General features: G+C 37.4%; 1 protein-coding gene across 3 annotated transcripts in view; it reads right to left on the bottom strand.

The window, feature by feature from the left end:
• The window catches only part of IL1RAPL2 (interleukin 1 receptor accessory protein like 2), a 1,231,199-nt gene that overhangs the window by 39,061 nt on the left and 1,165,666 nt on the right, over nt 1-26,472 (bottom strand). For all 3 annotated transcript variants that reach the window (XM_002831949.3, XM_054544919.1, XM_054544918.2), the window contains exon 7: nt 12,454-12,583. In XM_002831949.3, the coding sequence (XP_002831995.1) occupies nt 12,454-12,583 (130 nt within the window). The remainder of the gene's footprint in view (nt 1-12,453; nt 12,584-26,472) is intronic.

Here is a 26,472-nt window from a genome sequence, read left to right as displayed (position 1 = left end):
GATAAGCCATAAAATGGGAGAAAATATATGCAAAACATATACTGATTAAGAAACTTCTATATGGAATTCACAAAAACCTCTTAAAACTCAACCATAAAAAAACTAACAACCTAATTTAAAAATGGGCAAAAGTTCTGAACAGACACCTAATCAAAGAAGATACACAGATAACAAATAAGCATCTGAATATATGCTCAATGTCATATGTCATTTGGGAATTTTAAATTTAGACAATGACATACACTACACACCTATTAGAATGACTGAAACCCAGTATTACTGACAACATCAAATTTTGGCAAGGATGTGAAGCAACAGAAATTATCATCCATTGCTGGTGGAAATGCAAAATGGTACAGCCACTTTGAAAGATATTTTGGCAGTTACTTAAAAAGCTAAACATTGTCTTAAAGTATGATGCATTAATCATACTTTTTATAGCTACACAAAAACTTGCACAAGTGTTTATAGCAGCTTCATTCATAATTGCCAAAACTTGGAAATAACCAATATGTCAATCAATAGGTAAATGGGTAAACAATTGTGGTACATCCAGACAATAAAATATTATTCATTGATAAAAAGAAATTAACCATCAAGCCACAGAACTACATGGAAAAGCCTTAAATGCATACACTAAGTGAAAGAAGTCAGTCTGAAAAGGCTACATATTGTAGGATTCCAAATGTATGACATTTTGGAAAAGGCAAAACTATAAAGACAGTAAAAAGATCATTGGTTACCAAGAGTTTTTGAGGAGAAAGGGAGAGATGAATAGACAAAGCTCTGGGATATTTAGGACGGTGAAACTATTCTGTATGATACAGTACTGGTGGATACATGATATTTTACATTTGTCAAAAACCATAGAACTGTGTAACACAAAGAATGAACTCTACCGTAAACTATGGACTTCAATAATAATGTATAGTGTTTCATTAATTGTAATAAATGTGCCACACTAAGTCAAGACATTAACAAAATGGGAAACTGGGAGAGGCAAAGGGGCTATATAAGAGTTCTCTGTACTTTCTGCTCAACCCTTCAAAAAAAAAATGTATCCTCTTATCTGTTAACTTCTTTGTAACCCTAAAGCTATTGTGAATAATAAAGCTTATTAAATAAATAAATCTCCTTTGCCTCTTCAAAAGGTGTTTTACTGGAACTACTTGTTTAGGGTGTGCTGTAGCTTTAATTTTTGTATCACCAGCAACTAGCATGGTGCTGGTAGCATTAAGAAAACTCAATAAAGGCACATTGAATAAATGAATGCATTTTTTAAAGTATTTTGTCATGAAAAGACATGTAGGGGCCAGGAGCGATGGCTCACGCCTGTAATCCCAGCACTTTGGGAGGCCAAGATGGGTGGATCACGAGGTCAGGAGATCGAGACCATCCTGGCTAACACGGTGAAACCCCGTCTCTACTAAAAATACAAAAAAATTAGCCAGGCGTGGTGGTGGGCGCCTATAGTCCCAGCTACTCAGGAGGCTGAGGCAGGAGAATGGCATGAACCCGGGAGGTGGAGCTTGCAGTGAGCTGAAATCACGCCACTGCACTCCAGCCTGGGTGACTGAGCGAGACTCCATCTCAAAAAAAAAAAAAAAAAAAAAAAAAAGACATGTAGGAACCTTAAATGCATATTACTAAGTGAAAGAAGCCACTCTGAAAAGGCTATATACCGTGTGGTTTCAACTATTGAAATTTCGGAAAAGGCAACATTTCAGAGACAGTAAAAAGATAAGGAGTTGCCAGGAGTTTGGGGAGAGGGAGAGATAAATAAAGTGGAACACAGAAGATTTTTAGGGCAGTGAAACTCATCTGTATGATACTGTAATGGTGGATACATGTCATCATACATCTGTTGAAACCCATAGATGGTACAACACTAGGAGTGAACTCCAAATGTAAACTATAGATGTTGGGTGATCAGGATGTGTCAATATTGGTTCATGGATTACAACAAATGCACCACTGTGGTGCTGGATATTGAGAGTGGGAGGAGTCTTGTGGGTAATATGGGAACTCTGTACTTTCCACTCAATTTTGCTGTGAACTTAAATCTGCTCTAAAAATTACAGTGTGTGTGTGTAATGCTAGAAAGACACTATAGTAATGCATTTTAGTACCATTCAATGCCATTAAACAGATGTTTTAAAAGTTATATGTGCCTGGCAATGTGGTAAGCTGGGAAGTATTAATAAACAAATACTGTCTCAAACTACTGTGCATTATTTCTCATTATTGACTTCCTCTAATAAATTTAACTAAGGCAATAAAAGGAGAAAGTAAAAAAGTAAATACTTTATTAGCAGGCAGATTCCAAATTACTTTCCAGTTTCTTCCAGGGGACATGGTACTTTGAATTTTTTATAAAGATGTTGAACTGCCACCAGAGAGTTTATACTCTTCAATATCTGCCCATATCATCAATATCACTACTAGCACTTCTGCTGTCCTCATTATCAAAAAGTACTTATTTGTAAGCAGCAATCTGCTCTACCAGACATTGTACTAATATTTACATGTAGGTGCTCCCTGCTGTCCTAGATCATAAACTAAAATAAGCAATGCTGAAGGGAATAACATAACATTCAGATAAGAACACAAATGCAATGAAATTTTAGTGAAATCTTGGTTAGTGGAATTGTTCAGGGATGGAAATTCTGGCTAATTGAATTTTCTGTTCACCTGAAATTTAACCTGTTGGTTTCTTAATAGAGGTAAATAATTATAAAATGTCTAAGACCAATTTTCATTCATCGTAAATGGTCCCTTGAACTATTCTGAGTCCTCCTTTGATGGCCAGGTATCTTGCAGAGTTTCTGGGCCATTATCCTGAGTATGAGTAATCATTGTCCAGGAATGGCAACTGATAAAATTAAGGATGGGAGGTATGTTTAAAAAAATTAAAATGTTCAATTAAACAAGATCTCTTTATTGGTGTTATTTGCTTCCCCCCTCCCATTAAAGCATTATTACTCCAAGTCCAGCAACATGCCCAGAGTCTGACAAAATCAGATTTATTGGCTCAGTGCATTGAGGGAGGGGCATTCTAGAGGAACTATGGATTAATCCTTGATTGAAGGAAGGAAGAAAGTTTTGTAATGTTTACATTTACACTGAAAGATTCTGATGAGGTTTTAGGGAAGCAGGGGTAAATCCTGGATTGGTTGGAGTTTCTGAGGCAGGATTGGAAAAAATGGGGGTTAACTAGGGACTGGGTTCTCTTATGGGGCAAGGATAGCTTAGCAGTTGGGTATCCCTGGTAGTTAATGTAAGCAGCAAAGCAGGTTTGGGGCATCACTGGTAAGAAAGCAGTAGTCACTCAAAGGAGGAGGGGGTCATTATGGCATTTTACAACTGCTGCATGACCTTGGGAGAAACAGTGTTTTCTGCTAACTTTGCAGCTGGCTTTATCTGTCTGTCCTCCCAGCCTGATTAATAGCAGGGCTGCTTATTCTCAGTCCACACAGATTTTCACTCGTTCAATCCCTGACAGATTTTGACTTTTTATAGTCTAAATCTGGAGTACAATAAAACATTCTGGACAATTGAGGATTCTTGCTAGCTTTGATGAATTCGGTCTAGCCCTACAGGAACCCTCAATCACTAAAGGGCAGCAGCTCTTCCTCAGTCTCTAAACCTCAGTTTCTTTATTTGCAAAATAAAGCTAATAGTATTTATCTCAGATGGTTATTATGAGTATCTAATATGTTTTAAGATGTGAAATGCTTTTGCAATATGCAGTGTACTATAAAAGGATGAACTGGGATTATTATTATTATTATTATTTACTAATTATAGGTTTTTGTCTAGAGTAGCTTACAGCCCAACACAACATAGTTGAGACTGAGCATCTAAAATCTGCTCAATAAATGAAGAGAAACAACAAACATGTTTTAGGTAGGCTTTTAGTATTTTATGCATAGATCAAGGATAAGACCAACCCTGGAATCATGAATAGTATTCACCACTCCTTCAAAAATGTACCTTTAGTTAACTAGAAATTAAGGACGGCCCTAGGTTAAACTATGCTGTTTATAATGTGTACATTCACATACAGGTGTGATGAGATTTGAAACCTATTTAAATTAAAGGAAAGTGATTGATCTGTATTTCTTCTTCCAGTAGGATGAGCTGAGAGTAGAAGAAAGGAAAATACTTTTTTGAAGCTTAACTTTGGGAAAACCAAGGACACGTGGGGTCCTTCAAGACATTAAAAATTGTGTGAGAAGTTGCCAAAACACATCTCATCATTTTCCCTAGGGCTGCCTGGGAGTCCAATTATTTCCTCTGTATTTTAGGGACAAACAAAATATTCACAGCTCCATATTGCTTTTTAAAAAGAGTGGGTCGTTATTAGGTTAGTTTTGGTCTTTAAGATAGACTCACCTTATTTTAAGAATAAAAATTTTCATGCTTATATCACCTTCCCTCTTTATTAGAGCATTTCAGTCATGCAAGGAGAGGATGTTAAGGTAAAGGAATGAAACAGAAGACCAGAAAGTGGTAAAAAGCAGCAGTGAAGAAACCAAAACTAAAACAAACAAGCAAAGACCATATTCAGCTCACAGCCTTTCAGGAACTGAAGGTAAATAAAATTATTTGCATTTTAGTAAGCTTTTCTGAAAACCTTAAGATAAATTGAATATGTTTTTCAGGTCAAGAATTAGAAAAGATTTGGTAAACTGTTTTATAGTATTGCCTGAGGAAGAAAACATTAGGTATTGATAGGGAGATTTGTAAAGTGAGATTTATAATTGAAAATGACTCTCTGTTGGGACAAAGCAATTGTCTTGAAATTCGTGGAGTCTTTTTTGACAATCAGATGCAATGTGTAACCCTGTAGGCAATCTAAAATACTATTATTTCTTGTTTAATAGGACTGGTTCAATTTTTCTGACTTTTAAAATTAGCTATGTAGAATACATACCTCACTAGCAAATTCTTTAAAACGAAATTCTCAAGCCTCTTGTAAGATTGATTAGAAGAAAGTTCTGTAGTGGTACAAGAATGAGGTGGCCTTCCTAGAATCATTATCCCCAAAGGACATTTTGCGGGTACTCTCTGATCCTCCTTTGCAGCAGTTCCCATTAAGCTTTAACAGAAGGACAGAAAGTAAGAAGTCTTCCCCTTATGATTCCTACTAGGTTTCCTCAAAATAATTATTTGACTTCTCTGAATAAACATGGTAGAGCTTGGCAGAGAGCAGATTGTTGGAATGATTTTAAAATTGTAGAACTAAATAACCAAACTTGTACAATTACATCTTACATTACTGCACACATAAAATTATTTTACCATCTCTATAAATTATATCTTCTGGAGTTAGTGAAAGGGTTGTGATGCAGTTGTGTGGGATAGACTAGCAGTTGTGAATGGTTACCACATTTGGGTTCAGATTTCCTTGTGGCTTAGTCTCTTAGCAACATCAGAGGCATGGGAGAACTGTGCCAATCTCTGCTTAAAGGGAGATAAAGGGGAATCTGTATGCCCAAAGTGGGGTCTAAGTGCTGTGGCAATGGGCTGAAAATCAGGAGAGGCTAGGGACCACAGTGGTGAAACTGACCCAGAGAGCAAACAAATGAGAACTCCAAAATGTTAGACAGGATTTGATCTAAAATGCTATTCAAGCAGCAGGGGAAATGCTGAGTACAGACGTTATACTTACTGAAGTCCGAGTGACATTATCTCATCAAGCCCTCAGTAAATATCTAAGGTTTTTTTTACTAGGTATTGTTTTAAGTCCTCTATTCCTCTGTGGCAAACTAAGAAATAAACGTAGTAACACACATTTCTAGGATCAAGCTGCTGCACAGGAAATTGAGAACCTAGGCAGAGGGGCTAGTCCTCCTGCAAGACCCAGTGCCTCTGGGGAAGCTTCTCCACAAGTCAACTGCCTGAGAGCTATTTATTTACATCCTCACTGCTTGGTTATATTAAACAATGCAATTTTGAAATGTGTGCACAACACAAGAGCTATGATTCAATTTTTAAATGGGCCCAAAGCAATGCCCTTGCTATGGTCTAAATGTTTGTGATCTCCCAAAAATCATATGCTGTCACCTAATATCCATCGCGATAGTATTAAGAGGTGGGGCCTTTGAGAAGTGATTAAATTATGAAGGCTCCCCACTCATGAATGGGATTAGTGCCCTTATAAAAGAAGCATGAATGAGTTCCCTTGCCCTTGTTGCCATGTGAGGACACACAGAAGGTTCCATCCACGAGGAACAGGCCCTCACCAGACACTTAATCTGCCAGCACATTGATCTTGGACTTTCCAGCTTCGAGAACTGTGGGCAATAAATTTTTGTTGTTTTTAAATTAGCCATTTAAGGTATCTTGTTATAGAATCCCAAATGGACTAAGACAAAAATTGGTGCTGACAGTGGGGTGCTCTGGTTAAAAAAAATACCAAAAAATGTGGAATGGCTTTGGAACTTTGTAATGAACAGAGGCTGGAATAATTTGGAGGAGCAGGCTAGAAAAAGCCTATATCAACATGAACTAACTGTAAGGAGCAATTCTGGTGAGGGTTCAATGGAAGAGGAGAACTGTAGAGGAAGCTTCAATCTCCTCAGCGATTACTTAAGTGGTCATGATCAGAATATTGATAGAAATATGGACAGTAAAGGCCATTTTTATATGGGCTCAGACTTACATGAGAAACACGTTATTGAAAACTGAAGTGAAGGCCATCCTCGTTATAAAGTGGCAAAGAACTTGGCTGAATTTTCTTCATGTCCCAGTGCTTTGTGGAAGGTAGAACATGTGAGTGGTGCAATAGGATATTTAGTGAAAGAAATCGCTAAGCAAAGTATTGAGGGTGTGGCATGGCTTCTTTTGATTGCCTATAGTAAAATGAGAGAAGAAAACGAATTAAAGATGAAATTTATAATCAAAAGGGAAGCAGAATTTAAAGATTTGGGACATTCTCAGCCCAGCCATGTTGCAAAGAATGAAAGAGTGTGTTAAATAGGGAACACCAAGAGTGTGGCCAAGAAAACATTTGATAAGATTAGTATAGATACAAGGAACCCAGAGGCTATTCATCAAGACAATAGAAGAAGGAATTCTAGAGATTTTCAGGGCTACCCCAGCCATCACAGGCCCTTTCCAGACACTGGATCTGCAGGCATCTAGATCTTGACTTCCCAGCCTCCAGAACTTTGACTAATACATTTCTGTTGTTTATAAATTACCTAGTCTAAGGTATTTTTTAACAGTGTCCTGTACAGACAGAGACAGCACTGAATAAGGGCCACGCATCCAGAAATAAATTTTGTTTCTAGAAATGCCTTTGAGAGGAATCCCCTAATTAAAAATTGTCAGTATTCTGCCATCAGAACTCTTTCTTATGGAGAAAATATATGGGTTATGAAAAAATGTGAATCTTCTCTTGGTTCACCTAAATAGTATGATTAGCAATTTTTTTCTATTAAAATGCTGGATTTGTTCCAATTTGCTGTGCTGTATAAAATCTTGTATGCTTTGTTTCAAGGACTTTGGAGGCTAGAAGACATAGTTAATTAGTTCCTGTATTAGCATAAATGGCTATAGACTGAAAGAATTATAGAAACCACACAAGCTTCCAAATAGATCACGGATCACACAAGACATGTGAAGTGGAATGATGACATTTTAGTCAATGATATATTGCATATAGAAAGGTAGCCCCATAAGATTATAACACTGTATTTTACTGTACCTTTCCTTTGTTTAGATACGTTTACATACACAAATATTACCATTATGTTACAGTTGCCTACAGTATTCAGTACAATAATATGCTGTACAGGTTTGTAGCCTAGGAGCAATAGGCTATACCATATAGATTAGGTGTATAGTAGGCTATAATCTAGGTTTGTATATGTACATTCGATGATGTTTGCACAATAATGAAATCACCTAATAATGTATTACATAGAATGTATCCCCATCATTAGGCAACTCATGACTATATTACAAAATTAGTGACTGTATCTTAGCCAGGCATGGTGGTATGTGCCTGTAGTCCCAGGCTGGGAATTTCTGCCTTTTTGTTGGCACTTCTATGAAGGTGACTTTAGTTAGCTAGCGCGGTCTTGTGAAATTTTCAAAATAAATTTCCTGGAACTTTCCGTCACTGCTAATATAGTTATTTTACTGTGGGATTTGGTGGAGAAAGAGGATGTAACAAAATCAGTTAAACAATGTCATTTTGCAAGTCCTGAAAGGTTGTCTTCCTATAGCATTTCCTAGCTGGTTGACTCATTTGGCCCCTAATATGGTGGCTTGTTTGGGATTTATCCAATTCATGTATATATGCTTTGTCTCCCACCAACTCTAATCATTTGCTGCTGGAGAGAGTAGCAGTGCCTCACTTTTCTTTTGTAAAATTATAACCAGTTTGGAATACAGTTAGGCAGATTCTTAAAAAGTTAAATAATCCTGCAGAACAAAACGGATAGTAGGCAAAAACTAAAGAAAGGTGTGTAAAGAAATGTCTTTAGTTAATAATGTATTAATTTTTATTTTTATTTTTTTGAGATGGAGTTTCACTCTTGTCACCCGGGCTATAGTGCAATAGCATGATCTCAGCTTACTGCAACCCCTGCCTCCTGGGTTCAAGCAATTCTCCTGTCTTAGCCTCTCGAGTACCTGGGATTACAGGTGCCTGCCACCATGCCCAGCTAATTTTTGTATTTTTAGTAGAGACGGGGTTTCACCATGTTGGCCAGGTTGGCCTTGAACTCCTGACCTCAGGTGATCCACCCACCTTGGCTTCCCAAAGTGCTGGGATTACAGTCATGAGCCACCGCTCCTGGCCCATTCCTTTTTTATTGCCAAGTATATTCCATTATATGGCTATACAACAATTTGCTTATCTATTCACCTGTTGATGGACATTGGATTGTTTCCAATTTGGACTATTATGAAGAAAGCTGCTATGACCATTCATACACATGTCTTTGTATGCACATATATTTCCTTTTCTCTTGCCTGAATACCTAGACATGAGCAGTATTCCTATGGTACAAAGGTACCATAAGAACCTAAGATGTCGATAACTGGGGAAACGGGGTATGGGGTATATAGGAACTCTATATACTACCCTTATGATTTTCCTATAAATCAAAAATTATTCTAAAAAAAAGTTTGTTTAAAAATGATTTAAATTTTATTTAAAGAATAAACTAAAAATTAAATTTATGTCTACTATATAATTCAAGCACACCATGTCCAGCTATTCAGGCAAGAGAAAAGAAAATATATGTGCATACAACGATACGTATATGAATGTTCCTAGCAGATTTCTTCATAATAGTCCTAATTGGAAACAACCCAAATGTCCTCCATCAGCAGGTGAATAGAAGAGCAATTTTTGTAAAATCACATAATGGAATACTATTTGGCAATAAAAATGGTATGAACTATTGACACATATAACAAGATGGGATAAATCTCAAAATAATTGTGCTTCATGAAATAATCCAGAGAAAAACAAGCGCTTATTGTATGATTCTGCTTATATAAAATTCTAGACAAGGCAGACTGATTTATAGTGATAGGAAGATCCCTGTTGTTGGAGAAGGGCAGGAGGGAGGAATTTCAAAGGGGCACCAGGAAACATGGGGGTGATTAATATATTATCTTCATCGTGGTGATGGCTTCACAGGTGTACACATCTATCAATCCACCCTTACAAATTGCATACTTTACATTATGTGATTTATTATACGTCAATTATACTCCAATAAAGCTGTTTATTTTAAAAGTTACATGCAGTCACACATACAAAAAGGGAGATTATTATCTTAGGCTCATATAATTAGTACCTTTGATCACAAAACATATCTCTGAGCTTTTTGGTGATGGAACTTCTGCTACTAACTATATACTAGTGTACCTATCACATATCCGTTTTGGGACCAGTTTCTTGTTCTGTAGAATGAAAAGTGACCCTTAAGGTCTTTTATACACAGATATGTTGACAGTAATCCTAAATATGTATCTTCTATAACAATTTAAAATGAATTCAGTTGTACTGATTTCAAATAAATATTAAATTAAAATTGCCTAATAAAGTGTTACTAATTAGAAACTTCAAAGTACAAATGGCAATTAATACTTTAGAATCATTTGTAATATATCCATTATTTATTTCTGAAAATCTGTTCTGTGTCAGGCAATTAATTTCAAGGGTTTTTTTTTTTTAAGAAAAACAGCTTTATTGAGATAAAATGTATATGCCACATAATCTATCCATTAAAAGTATACAATTCTTTGTTTTCTAGAATATTCACAGACGTGAAACTATCACTATGGTCAATTTTATAATATTTTCATTATCTTATAAAGAAGCCCCAGACTGCTTGATGGGTACAACGTTTCCTTTTAGAGTGATGAAAATGTTCTGGTACTATAAAGTGGTGGTGGTTGTATGAATTCTGAATGTACTGAATGCCATTACATTGTGAATTTTAAAACGATGAATTTTACGTTATGTTGTGTTCTATCACACACACAAAAACACACCCATACACTTTAGCTATCACATCTATATTCCATTCCTCCCCACTGGCACTAAGTACCCAGTAATCTACTTTCTGTTTCTATAAAGTTGCTTATTGTGGACATCTTATATAAATTGAATCATATAGTATGTGTTTTTTTGTTTCTGGCGTCTTACACTGAGAACATTTTCAAGGTTCATTCAGGTTGTAGTATATGCCAGTATTTCGTTTTTTATGGTGAAATAATATTCACTGTATGAATGTACCACATTTTATTTATTCATTCCTTAGTTGATAGACATTTAAGTTGTTTTCATTTTTGTCTATTATGAGCAATGCTGCTATGAACATTCATGGACCAGTTTTTTGTAGATACATGTTTTGATTTACTTCGTTTATATCCCTAGGAGGGCTATTCTTACCAGCAGTGTATGAGGTTTCCCATTTCTTCATATCCTTACCAACATTTGTTATAATCTGACTTTTTTTTCTGAGACAAGGTCTTGCTCTGTCACCCAGACTGGAGTGTAGTAGAACAATCATGACTCACTGCAACCTCAACATCCTGGGCTCAAGTGATGTGCCCACCTCAACCTCCCAAGTAGCAAGTAGCTGGGACTACAGGCACATAGCATGATGCCTGGCTAAGATTTGTACATATATATATATATATTTTCTTGGCAGGGAAGCGGGGAGAGCCAGGGTTTTATCATATTGCTCAGGCTAGTCTCAAACTCCTGAGCTCAAGCAATCCACCCACCTTGGCCTCCCAAAGTGCTGGGATTACAGGCCTGAATAACTGTGCTCAGCCTATAATCTGACTTTTTAAATTATAGCCATCCTAGTGCATCCTAGTGAGTATAAAGTGGTATCATGTGGTTTTGGTTTGCATTTCCTTGATTACTAAACATGTCAAACACCTTTTCATGTGTATTTTGCCTAGAAATATGCTCCTATAGTAAATATTTTGCATAGACTCTTAAGGGGTTCACAGACCTTCAAAGTTATGAACCCCTAGAGAAGAGTTATTGGGTAGACACATAGAGAGAAATTGTCATGAGAGTAATTATAAATAACGTTTAAACATAGTAAATAATACAAAGCATACTTGTCTCATTTATGCTGCTCTATATTCAATAAGAAAACTCAAGGAATAAACTTTAACATTAGTTGTACTGAAATTTTAGATTAATTTTCACTGCATGATTCTTAATGGGAGTGAAGAGGGAAGAATCCCAATTCCTATCAGAATCAGGAACATACACTACACATCATCATCTCTGAAACCAAAGACAAACCTCACAAACTGAGTGAGGCAGGAAAGTTTACCTATATTTTTATATCTTTTTTGTACAAATGAGAAAGTACTAAATAGAATTAGAAAACCAACAGAATTGGTATCTATAAACCAGAGAGCTTTTTGTGTAACAGGAGAGTGAAAAGAGGTCTAAACATGTACTAAATTGAAGGATCAGTCTTTTCAGGATAAGTATTAGATGTTGGGAAAAATAAACAGTATTCAACAAGAGTTAACAGTTATTTTGGCTGAAGACCAGCTTACCATTGCCACTGCAGTTTTACACTTATGACATATGAAGGTTGTCTGTTCCCAGATAGAAAATGAACAATTTGCCCAGTGGTCTGAGGAGTCACCTTCAAAGACTGGACCTTTGCTGTGACTGTTGGAGTACCAGTGGTTTTAGCTTTAGAAACTCAAAGGAATTTGCTTAGGCAGATTTGGAGGTTCATTATACCCTGGTGACATAATCTTTAAATGGGAGAAAAACCTACTTATGTTAGAAGCTTACACATTGGCATTTCTTAAGGCAGTCATCCTTGGTCTCTCCATAAGATCAGCTTTTAGAGAATGGAATGATTTGGTGTTGCAATTAAAATCCTGAGCAGAATCCCGTAAGACAGCAAAGAAAGATAAGCAATTCAAGCTCTCTACCTTATTTCACCTTCTCTAATGTGACCTGCCAGTTCTTCAATAAACTTTTCTCCTTTCATCCAGTAGATCATTGGCCCAGACTCTCCACTGAATCCGAAGAATGCTTTGCAGGGGATGTTCAGAGGCTTACCTGAGAATGAGAGAAAAAGAAATGCGCAAATGACTCCTGATTACCAGTGGGAGACAGGAAGCGACCATTTAACATCCAAAGGAAAACTCAGAGGTGACCCAATTTTCAACTATTATTCTAGTCATCTTATCATTGTACCTGAGAAAAAATTTAAATAGTTATGAGGGCTTCTAGAAAAAAACTTAAATTCAAAGTATAATCAAAAGTGGGAATATAAAGTTACTCAGTTTTCTGTTTGTTTGTTTGTTTGTTTTTGAGACGGGGTCTGACTCTGTCACCCAGGCTGGAGTGCAGTGGCGCAACCACAGCTCACCGCAGCCTTGACCTCCCTGGCTCAAGTGATCCTCCCACCTCAGCCTCCCAAGTAGCTGGGACCACACAGGGTCTCCCTATGTTCCCAAAGCTGTTTGTTACTCAGGTTTTAAAACTGTTTATTTTTACTGCCTCCTTCTTATGAAATAATATGAAAAAATCAAATGAAAAGACTATCTTTTTTCTTTATTTTTGAGAATATTAAGCACTGCTAACTTGAACTTGCCCTTGAAACTAACATTAATCAAAAGTATAAGTTAATTTTTGGTTGGTGAGAAGACATGTCATAATATATTCTCCACTGTTATTAAGATTACACAGAAATTTGTTTATTCTGATTTTTACATGTTTTAAGAAAAATTAGGTAACATGAACTATAATGGTTATTTTTAGGTGTCAAATTGACTCGATTAAGAAATATTAATACCTAGATAGCTGGTAATGCATTATTTCTGGGTATGTCTGTCTGGGGTTTCCAGGAAAGATTGGTATTTGAGTTTGGTGACTGAGTGGGAAGATCCACTTCAGTGTGAGTGGGAAGCATCCAAGTGGCTGGGGTACTGGATAGAACAAGAAGTCAGAATGAAGGCATTGTGTAAAATGGGGCCTCCTTGAGGTGGTCTATCAAAAAATGACTGCTCTTTTCTTGGCACTACACATAAGGTACTGACTATTGCTGCAATTTCTCCTGGGAGGAATGTTTTTACTCCCCCATTAAACAGGTTCTTGTTAAATAAACACAAGAGACAGATATTTTTGTAAAGGCCACAGATAACCATCACTGCCCTTTTCTTGACAAACAATTTTTCTCCATTCTGTTTTTCTCTTTAAACAATTTTCAACCTCTTTTAAAGTCTCTTTTAAATTGTCCTATTATCTCTACTTCTTGGTATGCAGTTTTTTTTTTCCATTGTGTCAAGGGAAGTGACATCATGGTGGTTAATTTTCTTATGAGGTTTATAATTTCATTGCTGTATTTTCATCTACAGCAGGGATTGTTTTCTGTGGTAGTCCCAGATGCTGAGGGTTACAGAGGAATTCCCTTAGAGAAGTTCCAAGGTTGCTTCTACCAAGGCCCTACAAGTTTCACTGGTTTGGAACCAGTTTTTCTGTCAATTTCTTTGCTTGGGGGTTTGTGTCATATGTAAGTTATGTGAATTTAGAGTCCACACCCATGCTTGGTACAGGTTTAGAGTTCCAGTTTCTCTTCAATGTTTCCTTGGATTCATAGATATGGCCCTGGAGTGAATGTGAATTTTCTGTACAGTTTCCTGAATCAATAAGCAGAGTTTTCTAGGCCCCATTTCATAGATTTCAGGGTTTATAAATCATTCAGTTTTCTAGATTTTTGCTGGGATCTGCTCTAACTCCAAACTTCACATAGATCCTAAACTCAAGCCCATACCCTGAATGTCCACATTTGGTTTTGATATCTCCAGGAGACCTTCAATTTCAATTTATACTCCTTTCTCTTACTTTGAGCTCCCTATTTATCACTAAGGCCTGAGAATTTCCCTTACTTGCTTTCCAGCTGGGCTAAGCATGTAAATTCTTTGCCTTATTTTGACCAGCATTTCTCTGTAGTTAGAACAAGAAGCGATCTTTACCATTTCAATTCATTCTACCTTATTGACTAGGTGCCTGAAATTCTACCACAAAAATCTATAAATTGTGTATCTTTGTCCTATGTAATCAAGTTAATTTTAATTTCACCAGTCTTACCAAGGAGTTAAACATAGAGTTTATATTAATGTTACTGTTAATGTATCCTTTCTTCCCTGGGCCCACACTTTGATTTGGCCTTTCAAAATAAGATAAAAAGAAGAATGGATAGTTGTGATGCCAATGTGAAAACTAGTCACCTTCCTGATGCACTTTATGTATTTAACTTTGTAGCTTCACCTTTCAAGAGGTTTAATTCTTCCTTAAGATAATCCACAATCAGGGCACAAATCTTTTATCTGTATTTGTGAGAGTGCCCTGAACCACATGCTCCAGTCTAGCAGGCCAGTGTCAGAACACATGGAACACTGGAGCATGCTACTTTCAGTTGTAAGACATATTTTAAGAAGATTGTTGCTAATAATGGTAATAATGAAGTTTATGAATTAGTTATTTAAAAATTTACAGGAGAGCTGAAGTCATCATTATATTATGACACTCTTACACATATGCATTCCAGTATACTTCTTTTTGAATGGGAGTTAAGGGGTAAAAAGTCATAACTTGTATATGAGGCATGTTTCATTGTTATGGTTTGAATGTCCCCACCAAAACTCATATTGAAATTCAACTGCCAATGTAACAGTGTTGAGAAGTAAGACCCTTGGAAGATAATTAGGTCATGAGGGTTTTGCCCTTGTGAATGGAGTAATGTTATTGTGGAACTGGGTTAGTTTTTGTGAGAGTGGGCTTCTGAGAAAAGGATGAGTTGAGCTGGATTTCCTCTCTCTGTCTCATATGTGTGCCTTCTGCCATGGGATGACCCTCACCTAATGCCAACAGGTGCTGATGCTCTTGGACTTCTCAGCATCTAGAACTGAGAGCCAAATAAATCTCTTTTCCTTACAAATTGCACCATCTGTGGTCTTCTGTTATAGCAGCAGAAAATGGACTAAGACAGAAAAATTGGTACTGAGAGTGGGGTTGTTGCTATAACAAATACCTGAAGATGTGGGAGTGGCTTTGGAACTGGGTAATGAGCAGAGGCTGAAGGAATCTGGAGGAAAAGGCTAGAAAAATCTTGTACTGATGTGGACAGACCATAAAGAGAATTCTGGCAAGGGCTCAGGAGAAGATGAGAGCTGTAGGGAAAGTCTGATCTTCTTAGAGATTACTTAACGGGTTATAACCAGAATGTTGGTAGGAATATGGACAGTAAAGGCAACTGTGATGAGGTATCAGAAAGAAATGAGAAACAAGGTATTGAAAACTGGAGTAAAGGCCATCCTTTTTATAAAGTGGCAAAGAAGGTGATGAAATTGTGTCTGTGTCCAGGGCTTATGGAATGCAGAGCTTAAAAGTGATAAACTAGGGCATCTGGTACAAGAAATATCAAAGCAGCAAGGTATTCAGGCTACTGCATGGCTACTTCTCATTGTATATAGGGAGATATGAGAGTAAAGAGATGGCTTAAAGATGGAATTAATACTTAAAAAGGGAAGCAGAATAGAAAAATTTTGAAAATCTGCAAGCTGGCAAGGTAAAGAGTGAAAAGGCATCTTTAGAAGAGAATACAAAAAGTGTGGCCAAGCAACCATTTGTTAAAGGAATTAATATGCATAGAAACAAGCCAGGTGCCATCCATCAAGACAAGGGACAAAAGACCCCAAAGGCATTTTGAAGATCTTTGAGACAGCCTCTCCCATCACAAGCTCAGGGGCTCTACCAGGGCAGAATTGTTTGGGGTAACAGGCCTGGGGTATCCTCCATGGGCTCTGATATGGTTTGGCTCTGTGTTTCCACCCAAATCTCATCGCAAATTGTAATTGCCACGTGTCCAGGGATGCACCTGGTGGAGGATGATTGGATCATGAAGGCAGTTTCCCCCATGCTGTTCTCATGACAGTACGGGAGTTATGAGATCTGATGGTTTTAAAATGTGTCAGAGTGTGCAAGCCCCAAGCCTTGGCAGCTTCCACATGGTGGAACAGCCCCCAACAGGGCTTGCAGGTGTACAGAACACAAGAATTGAGCTTTGGGACCCTCTGCCTAGATTTCAGAGGATGTATGGAAATGCCTGGATGTCCAGGCAGAAGTCTGCTGCAGGAGTGGAACTCTCATGGAGAACCTCTGCTAGGGCAGTGTGGAAGGGAAATTTGGGGTCAGAGCCCTGACAGAGAGTCCCCACTGGGCCACTACCTAGTGGATCTGTGAGAAGAGGACCACCATCCTCCAGACCCCAGAAATGTAGATCCACTGACGTCTTGCATCATGCACCTGAAAAGGCTGCAAGCACTCAACATCAGCCCATGAAAGCAGCCACAGGGGCTGTACTTTGCAAATCCACAGGGGCAGAGCTGCCCAAGGCCATGGGAGCCCACCCCTTGTAATAGCACGCTCTGGATGTGAGACATGGAGTCAAAGGAGATTTTGGAGCTTTAAGATTTAATGATGGCCTGGCCAGGTTTCAGACTTGCCTGGGGCCTGTGGCTTCTTTGTTTTGGCCAATTTCTCCCATTTGGAATGAGAACATTTACCCAATGCCTGTACCCCCATTGTATCTTGGAAGTAACTAACTTGCTTTTGATTTTACAGGCTCATAGGTGGAACAGAGTTGCCTTTCCTTGGATGAGACTTTGGACTTGAACTTTTGCGTTAATGCTGGAATGAGTTAAGACTTTGGGGGACTGTTGGGAAGGCATCACCACATGTTGAAAGGGAGGGACCAGGTGGGAGGTGACTGTATCATGGGGGCAGTTTTCCCCATGCTATTCTCATGATAATGAGGGAGTTTTCATGAGATCTGATGGTTTTAAAAGTGGCAGTTTCCACTGTGCACTCTTTATCTCCTGCCACCATGTAAGTAAGACGTGCCTTGCTTTCCCTTTACCTTCCACCATAATTGTTAGTTTCCTGAGGCCTCCCCAGCCAAGCAGAACTGTGAGTCAATTAAACCTCTTTCCATTATAAATTACCCAGTCTCAGGTAGTGTCTTTATAGCAGTGTGAGAATGAACTGATACAGGCTCATTGCTCAGGGCCACCTTAGGACTCTTCTCCCTGAATCCCAGCGTAGCACCCCTCAGCCACCCAGCCACAGCTCAAGAGGGCCCAGATGTAGCTAGACTTGCCAAAATGAAAGGTATAATCTATAAGTCTTGGTGGAGTTAAGTCTGCAGGCTTGCAAAATCCAAGAGTTGTGTGTGCATGGATGCTGTTGATAGCCTAGGGCCCTAGGGTAAAACCAGCCACAGGGCTAGAGCTACCACAGACAGTTCCCACTAGGGGAATGCCCAGTGTGGCTGTAGGAGTAGGGTCACCTCAGAGACCCCAGAACTGTAGGGCCACAAGCATATAACACCAGCCTCCAAAAGCTACAGGCATGAGACTACAACCTGTGAGAACTGCTGGGTAGACTGAATCCAGCAAAGCCCCAGGGTTAGGGCTGCCACAGGGTTTGAGGGTTTGAGGACCCAGCCACATACCCCAGTGTACCCAGGATATGGGACAGGAAGGCAAAGCAAATTATTCTCCAGTTTTAAGATTTAATGTTGTATTCCATTTTGGGTTTTGGACTTACTTGAAACCAGTTATCCATTTTGGTATGGGAATGTCTATTGTATGCCTGTCCCACTATTGTATTTTGGAAGTAGATACTTTCTTCAATTTCACAGGCTCACAGATGGAGGAATTTGCCCCAGGATGCATCATACCTTAAATCTCATCTATGTCTGATTTAGATAAGACTTCAGACTTTAGACTTTTGAGATTATGTTGTAATGAGTTAAGACTTTGGGGCTATTGGTATGGAAGGAATGTATTTTGCATTGTGAGAAGGATATAAGTTTTGAGGGACCAAGAGCAGAATGTCTCCTCCAAAGCTCATGTTGAAATTCAATTGCCAATGTAACAGTGTTGAGAGGCAGGATCTTTAAGAGGTGATTAGGTAATAAGGGCTCTGCTGTCATGAATCAATTAATGCCATTATCACAGGATTAGTGCCATTATTGAGAGAGAGAGAGAGTAGACTCCTAGTAAAAGGATGAATTCAGGTGGATTTCATCTCTCTGACTTGCACACTCATGTTCTTGCCATGTAATGCCTTCTATTACAGGATGACCCTCACTAGATGTTGGTGCCATCTCTTAGATTTCTCAGTCTCCAGAACTGTGAGCCAAATAAATCTTTTTCTATATTGCCCACTCTGTTGTATTCTGTTATAGCAGTAGAAAATGGACTAAGATACCCATTAATAGTTTTTCTTACAATACGTATCATCTTTTCCATATGTTAAGAAGGAAAACGCTGAACGCCAGTGATCCCCGGGTGTAGCTTCACTGAGAGGGAGAGAAACATATATTCTCTCATTTTGAAAATAAAATTCCTATATATTTACATATATCTATATATGTATATGTATGTGTATGTACATATATACACATACATATGCACACATATATATAAATATATATATATATTTATATGTATATCTCAGTGTAATTTAATCACAAGGTAGTTCATCATTCCTCACACTGGCCTTTTCTATCAGTCATCCAATATATCAAGTACCCACTTGCAGCCAATGTCGTACTGGTAAAAATACCAGGGTCCTTTCTTTCTCTGAGATTATTATCTCAAACAAACTGAATGAATCATTGAGATTTAGAAACAGGCTCAGATTGGAATTAACTGATTTTTTTGAGGCCAAATTATGAACCAGCTTTGATGTTGTTTTACAGAAATTAATGTCTTCCAATATGTAGCACAGTGTTTAATCTACTAAAAAAAAGCAGTTTGACATTTGAGTGATTTTATAAAGCCCTTTTAAATTCTTTATTCTAAAGAAGAGCCCTCTCCCCATCATTTCTAAATTAAATGCAACAGTCACAGAGGTAAATTCTAAATTATAGTTGAGATAAAGCTATTATGAAGCTAAAGGAAGGAAGAAAGAATTTATTTCTTCCAGTAAGATACAAGGGAGATGAAAAGTTGATGAGGCAGAAAGACATGAGTTAGTTATCCCAGATGGTGGAAAATGAAAAAAAAAAAAAAAAAAGTAGGATTTTCTACCCAGACAACAGTGACTGTGAGAGAAGACAGTGGCTACCAAAGCTAATTAATCTGAGAAGGAAGAAGACTGGGAGAAAATACTTGAGTAACCTTAGAATAGAATAATGATTTGGGAGAGAGAAAGAGATAGACAAAGAGAGACTGAGACCCATAAACTTTCTACTGTTTCTGGTTTCAAAGAATGTATGTGTGAAGCCAGGTAATGTTTCTTGGGGATGGTGGGGAATATGTTCATAGTTATTTGCCTATGCTAGAGGGAAGTAGCACAGCAGCAGACCTCAAAGTAAGATGAGACAGGGCACTGTTTTCTTGGTTAAACGAGTATTGTTGTTGTTATTGTTGTTATTGTTTTGGTGTACAATTGGCTCAATCAGATAAGAGTTACAAAGCCCACTGGATGAGGAATTGTTTAGAGTTACAGGACTTACATAGTTTTGTCACCAAGTTGCCCCAATCCCAATAGAAGTTTCTGTTACTGAATTTTATTTAGGTTGAATTAATAAAAACCCCCATTGTTACTACATATCCCGTCCATTAACTTTGCTTACTTTTTCCTTTTTCATTTCCTTAGGACAAGGAGTGTGGCTCAGAGTCTTAAGATCCTAGTTTTCTCAGTCATATCTCACATTTAAGGGTACCAAATGTAGGCAAGGCAAAGACATTTCATGGAAAGAGTACTAGTGTCAGGACGTCAAAGTTATAGCCCCAGCCCTTCCACTATATTGCTTTGATTTTTTTGACAAGCCCATTCCTCTAATAAGCCACACTTTCTTCTTCTAAAAATTATAGGGTCAACTGAGAGAATCTCTAAGGACTCTTTCAGGTCTGATGTTCTCATATTTTGTAGCTGGCCTAGAGTGTTAGAATTTTCCAAGTGGGATGAACTGTGTCACTTTTAGTCCTAGCTCTCGAGTGCCAGTCATTAGTTCCTTCTGCAAAATAAAAAGCACGTAAGTCTCTGTGCCTCAGGTAGCTTTTAACTTTAGCGTCAAGGTCCCTTAGCCATTTGGTTTTTGGCCTGAATCAGCTTGCTTTCTGTGCCTGGAATCACAGTTCCTGTGTATCCCTTAACCTCTGTTTACTTCATAGTGGGTTTCCTGCCTATGAACCCTACCTTGCCTTGAACCCTAGGTTGTCTCCACCTAACCTGACCCTGGCTGCTTCTGTTGGCTCTGCTGATCTTGGCTTATGACCCTGCTTTCTTTGACCCAGTGTTTTTCATATCTCAGCTTGACAAAGGAATTTTTAAAAGCTCCCTATGGAAAAGACAAAATCCTTGGATATTAACTCACTATATTAGCAAGTCCAAATTATACTCAGCAAATTGAGATGTCAGGAGAGTTGAAGCAAGCAAATATGTTGTATGTGTGTATTCAAATGTGCATATAGTTGCAAAATAATTCATTTGGATTGAATTAATACTTCAAAATTAAATACACATGATTCTTTATATTGTGTTAGGTGAAGGAAAGAAACTAAAAAAAAAAAAAATTCCCATATTGATTTAGAAATCTAGGTTTGTAGAGTAGCCAACTTATACAATCATATCAATTGAAAAATGGTTTCAGTCCATATTAAATTCATATTTAAAGTTGTTGTTATTTTCATTTGTTTCAAAAGTTATTTACTTGGCTCTACACTACATGGAATTAAGTGTTAAAGCTTACAAAGTTAGGTCTATTCTAGCAGCTAGACAAGAGAGTAGTAAAAATAGAACACAGAGTAACCATTACTTCCCAAAAAAGAGATCACCTTTGTCATTTGAGAACATCTGATTGGAAACACAAATCTTTTTCACTTTCTCAACTTCTGTATCATCAAAAGTACTTATGAATCCCTTACTAATAAGATCACAACTTTTGGTACTAGGAATGACTTGCTAGTTAAATCCTGCTGTACAAGTTTGGAAAAAAATGAATCAATACAAACATGGCAATTCTTATTGTATATCTGAAGATTGATCCAGGTATTATATGGTGACTGAAGAAAATACTGATGTGTTTTCTGGACATTATAGTGAGATTTAAAACACAGCTGTGGAAAGTTTTTAAAATATCCTAAAAAAAAATGAATAATATGTGTCTGTGGTTTTAACGTAGATCCCATTCACTTTGATAAGTCTTGTTGGCTGTCTGCACACCGTGACTCCACAAATGATGTTCAAAATAATCCCACAAGGATCCTTTAATCCTTTAGAAAATGGAAATATCAAGGTTTAATGCCTAGTTGAGAAAACGAAATGCAAAGCTTTCCACATATTACTGATCAGATTCATGTCACAGTATTGATTTTCTGAAGTATTATAAGGGTTCTTTTAGACTATTAATTTCCTTTGACGACAAATCCCTCTGGTCTTGCCATTCATTATACTCTACGTGATTGGCATGCCTTTACCCTCCACTTCTGCTCACTTAAAGCCTCATCCATAAAAATATAGCTCAAGTGCCACCTATACCATGAAGCCATCCCTGACTTCCTTAATGCACACTCTGCTTTCTTTGAATCCCATTTTTATACATGTCATAGGAAGTGAAAAGTTTAGCTGCGCTTTCCTTTATATAATTATTACAACAAAATAAGCTAAGTGCTCAATATATTCTGACCAAATTAATCATCACAGAAACCCAGGGAGTAAGGTATTATTATTCTCAGTTTACAAGTGAGCAGAGAAAAGCAGAAAGAAGTTAACTTGTTTGAAGCCACAAACATTGTAAGTGGGAGAAATTTAAAAGCAGACAGCTAGACTCCTAGAGCCAAAGATCCTAAACACTCCTCCATACTGCATTTCACAGGTGTTTGCCTCCTCTTCCCAAATAAATGTTACGGTCTTTAAGGATGGAAACCATATCTTATATTTCACTTTCATTTCCTTAGAGGAACTAGCATGCTGCAAGGCACATGGTTGTGCTCAACAGTACTTGTTTGATTCTCAAAAGCTTAGTTCAATTCGACTAATTTTTCTTATTTTTAAGTTGGTTTTCTCTTGCAGCATTAAATGTATCTTTGCCGGTCTTCACCAATCCATTTTGGAATGAACCAGGGTACAAATAATAAATAATTGCCTTGAAGTTCAAGTTTTCCCCTTCATTTGCTAACCCTTTTAAAGAAGGGGGAGGGAGAAAGGAAAGGGAAGAGGAGCCGAACTGATCTGAGTTGCCTTTTCAAAAATTCTTGCAAGGCAGAGTCAACAACAAAATGGGAGAAAAGAACCTCAATGTTTATATGCCTGTGGAAATCAGTCCGAGTGCTGTATTCAGGTGATACCAATCTACGATTGTCACCATCTCTTTTTGCTTGAAATTTGGATTTTATCTTGAATTGTATGTAATCTTTCTTTCCCCATGTCCATAAGTTCCTGAAGAGAGAAGGAAATGAGTTCAATGTATCCACTATGGGAGAGTGTAGCAATTATATGCCATTTAATAAGTTTGAATATTTTTGTTCTGTTCTTTGAAGACAGGGGGTTACATAAATGACAGAAAATAAAGGATATTGAAGCTAATTATTGCAGTTAGCAATATCATAATAAAGAAGTCACCTCTCCTGCTGCCTCTGCTGAAGGGCATAATTTAAAAAAGTAAAGACCCATCATTGCTCACAAGAAAAGTCAGAAGCCAGCTTCTGAGTCTTAGGCAGGAATGGCCTGAATGTAATTCACAAAGTTGGTGAGGTTCTCTTGTATCCTCCAGGGCTTTATCCCCATTCCTTGAGCCATGTACTCTCCAGCTCTGGGTCTTTACATTACTCCTCCTGTAAAACTGAGCCAGCCATCCTGCTAGGAATGGATTCCCAACTCCATCATTTTTCTTGCCTTTCCTATGAGTATCCTTGACTGCCTCTACTCTAGTCACTCAGCCTTGCTAGCTTACACAACCCTTCCTCACTGTAACTTTCCACTACTCTTTGTTCCTTCCTTGGTAAAACAATTGGCTAGTCTCATCAAATAATGCCCAATCATTTTCCAGTATGGGATAAAGCTAATAAGGAAGTTCTCTATTCTTTACCATGTCATGTGCATTTTTTTTCTTTGAAAATTAATGTGTATCTTTAGCAGTTTCTCAAATAGTGGGACAATTGTTAAGCAATAAGAATTGCTTAACAGCGGAGCTTTCTAAAATTCCTCACTACTCATCTACTGACTCAAAGTCCTCAAAGCAGTTGTTCAACAATCCTTTCTCTCTCTCCTTCAAAATTCTCTTCCAAATTCATAGGGAACTATCCTGTCTCCTCAGTCATCCCTACTCTTCCTCTCCTCTGGATCTAGTTCTGTCTTCAATAAGTTGTTCTCTGCCCTTTCCTTTATAAGCTTCTATAAAGCTGTAATTTTTTAATATGAAAATACTAAATGCTATATAATTAAATCACACACTACAACCTTCCAGTCACACTATTAATTACTTCACAAGTATCTTGCATATAGGCTTCTGAAAACAGTGATCTCTCTATTTTGTATTTCTAAGCTTTTATATTTTGTTCCATAAGCATGCCACTTCATTTCAACAAACATATAACAAGTATCTACAATGGGCAAGATCCTTTCCTAGGTGTTTGGGGATATGTTAAATATGTCAGTCTCTGCCTTCAAGGATTGTTGTGTCACTAAGAATAATTTATCAAAGATAGCTTCATAGCATTTCTTAGATTGGTAGTTTTCTTATCACTTGTTTTTGTTCAGTCTTCTGAACTTTTATAAACTTTCTAGGGCCAGGACTGTGCCTTATACTGTTCCATATTTCCCACAGTATGAAGGTTGTAAAATAAATAGACCAGGAGTGACATAGTTGGGGAAAATATCTCAAAGTCAATTGTTCTGTTACACCCATCTCTCTACTTGACTGGAACCAACAGGGACCTCAATATTCTTCCATTTTGGTCCATTTCTCACACTGTCTTTTATTTACTTCTGTAGTCAAAAATCTGATTTAAAACAGCCTCTTTTCCCTGAAGCTCTCGAGTTAAAAAGACACTCATAGTTTAGTTTTCTGTACAAACTGTACAATAAATTCCTGAATAACTGTGATTTTTCTGTATTTTTTTTCTCTTTGGCCTACATATACAGGTACACACACATACACACACATATATATCTACTAGTATAGATATTTTATTTTCTGTCTATCTGTACCCCTCTATCTATTCATCTATCATCTATCTATTTATTAGTCATCCCCCTCACCCCAAATTACATGGCATTCTCTCCCTAAATTAATTACATCAGTCTTTACCACAGCCCTCTTACATAGTGTATGTGTGCACATGAGTATGTAGTAGGTAAATAAAAAATTATCTCAAATATAATCTGTTGACCAAAGTTGTACATTTGCTATGTATTTGGCTCTGCTGATCACCTGAAGAGAGAGCAAGAAGGAACACCACAGAAAACAGCTCAACAGGAAAAATGTTCTTACAGAATTTGCACTTGGTTACATGGTATATAGTAAAACTTTAACATTAAAATTGCTGCCTCTCCTGTCGGTGGGTGGGGTGGTGGGAGGGAGAACATTAGGAAAAATAGCTAATGCATGCTGGGCTTAATACCTAGGTGATGGGTTGATAGGTGCAGCAAACCACCATGGCACATGTTTACCTATGTAACAAACCTGCACATCCTGCACATGTACCCCAGAACTAAAAATAAAATTTAAAAGAAAAGAAAATTGCTGCTTCTTTAGAACAAAGATTCCCAAAGCAAGGGACAAAATAGCATTGGCAAGATTTTTTAAAGTATATTTAATATTTTAAATACTTTAAAAAGGAGAATTATTACAAGTTCTTTAAAACAACCATTTAAATATAAGCAATTTGCTTGATGCCAACCATTTTTGTCTACTTGTTAAGGCTCCACTGGCAAATGAGGTTAGCCTATGTATGGTACCATTACAATTCAGTTATATATTATGCAGATATCTTAATTGAGTTGATGGATAATTGTTTAGCTTGTATTTTTTCTTACTCAAATATTTTAGCAACTCGGTGAAAAAGTTGTGTATGTGTTTTAAATATATATTTGATTATTTTAAAACCTGGATTTAAGCTGTATTCTACATGACTAAGCAATTTAAAAATCAGCCTGTTGTTGTATATAAGACTTGCACATACAACTTGTTTGGAAGGTACAACATTCTGCTTTGTATTATCGTTGTGTATATTGCTAACCTCCCTTACTATACTGTAAGCTCTTTGGCAGGTCACATAACTAATCCATCTTGGTAACCTCTGAAAAGCCTAGCAGAGTGTTTTGCACATTGTGTGCTTTTAGTACATGCTAAATTAATGAACTAAACTAGCTTCCAAGAGACCTTGCCTAAGCAGTACTTCAACATCTATGTTCTAAGTACTTCATGTACTTGAAAGTAATATAACTACATGTCTTTAAAATGCATTTCATAATTAATATTTTTCACTATTTCTGACTTGTCCTTTCATCCAACTTAATCTGAGACAGTGAGGTCATGCTATTTATCTTTACACAGAGAAATCAAACACATATTTGATACCCACCAAGATTCTTTCAAAAGGCATATGGAGAAGAATGAATGCAGATACAGTTAGTTACAGCATTGCATATCTTTCTCTGATGCAGTTAGAAGGGAACTTTGAGATCATCATCTCATCCTCTCATCTTCTCACTCTAGATGAGAAATAGAGGGCACAGTTTTAAATGACTTGTCCAAGAACACACACTGACTGTTGGCAGAGCTTGCAATGTAGTCCAAGTGCCTGCCTCTAAGTTTAATGCTTTTTCCAATATAGCAGCTATCTGTGGCCCTTACATTGTGAGACCCCTGTCATATCTTCCTGAGGGGCTTTTTCTTGGCTTTCAACCTCTTCCCTTTCCCATTTTTT

Source organism: Pongo abelii, chromosome X (assembly GCF_028885655.2).
Source record: "Pongo abelii isolate AG06213 chromosome X, NHGRI_mPonAbe1-v2.0_pri, whole genome shotgun sequence".
NCBI lineage: Eukaryota > Metazoa > Chordata > Mammalia > Primates > Hominidae > Pongo > Pongo abelii.
The sequence above is the reverse complement of the archived record's forward strand: the minus strand, read 5'-3'. Positions and strand labels throughout refer to the sequence as shown.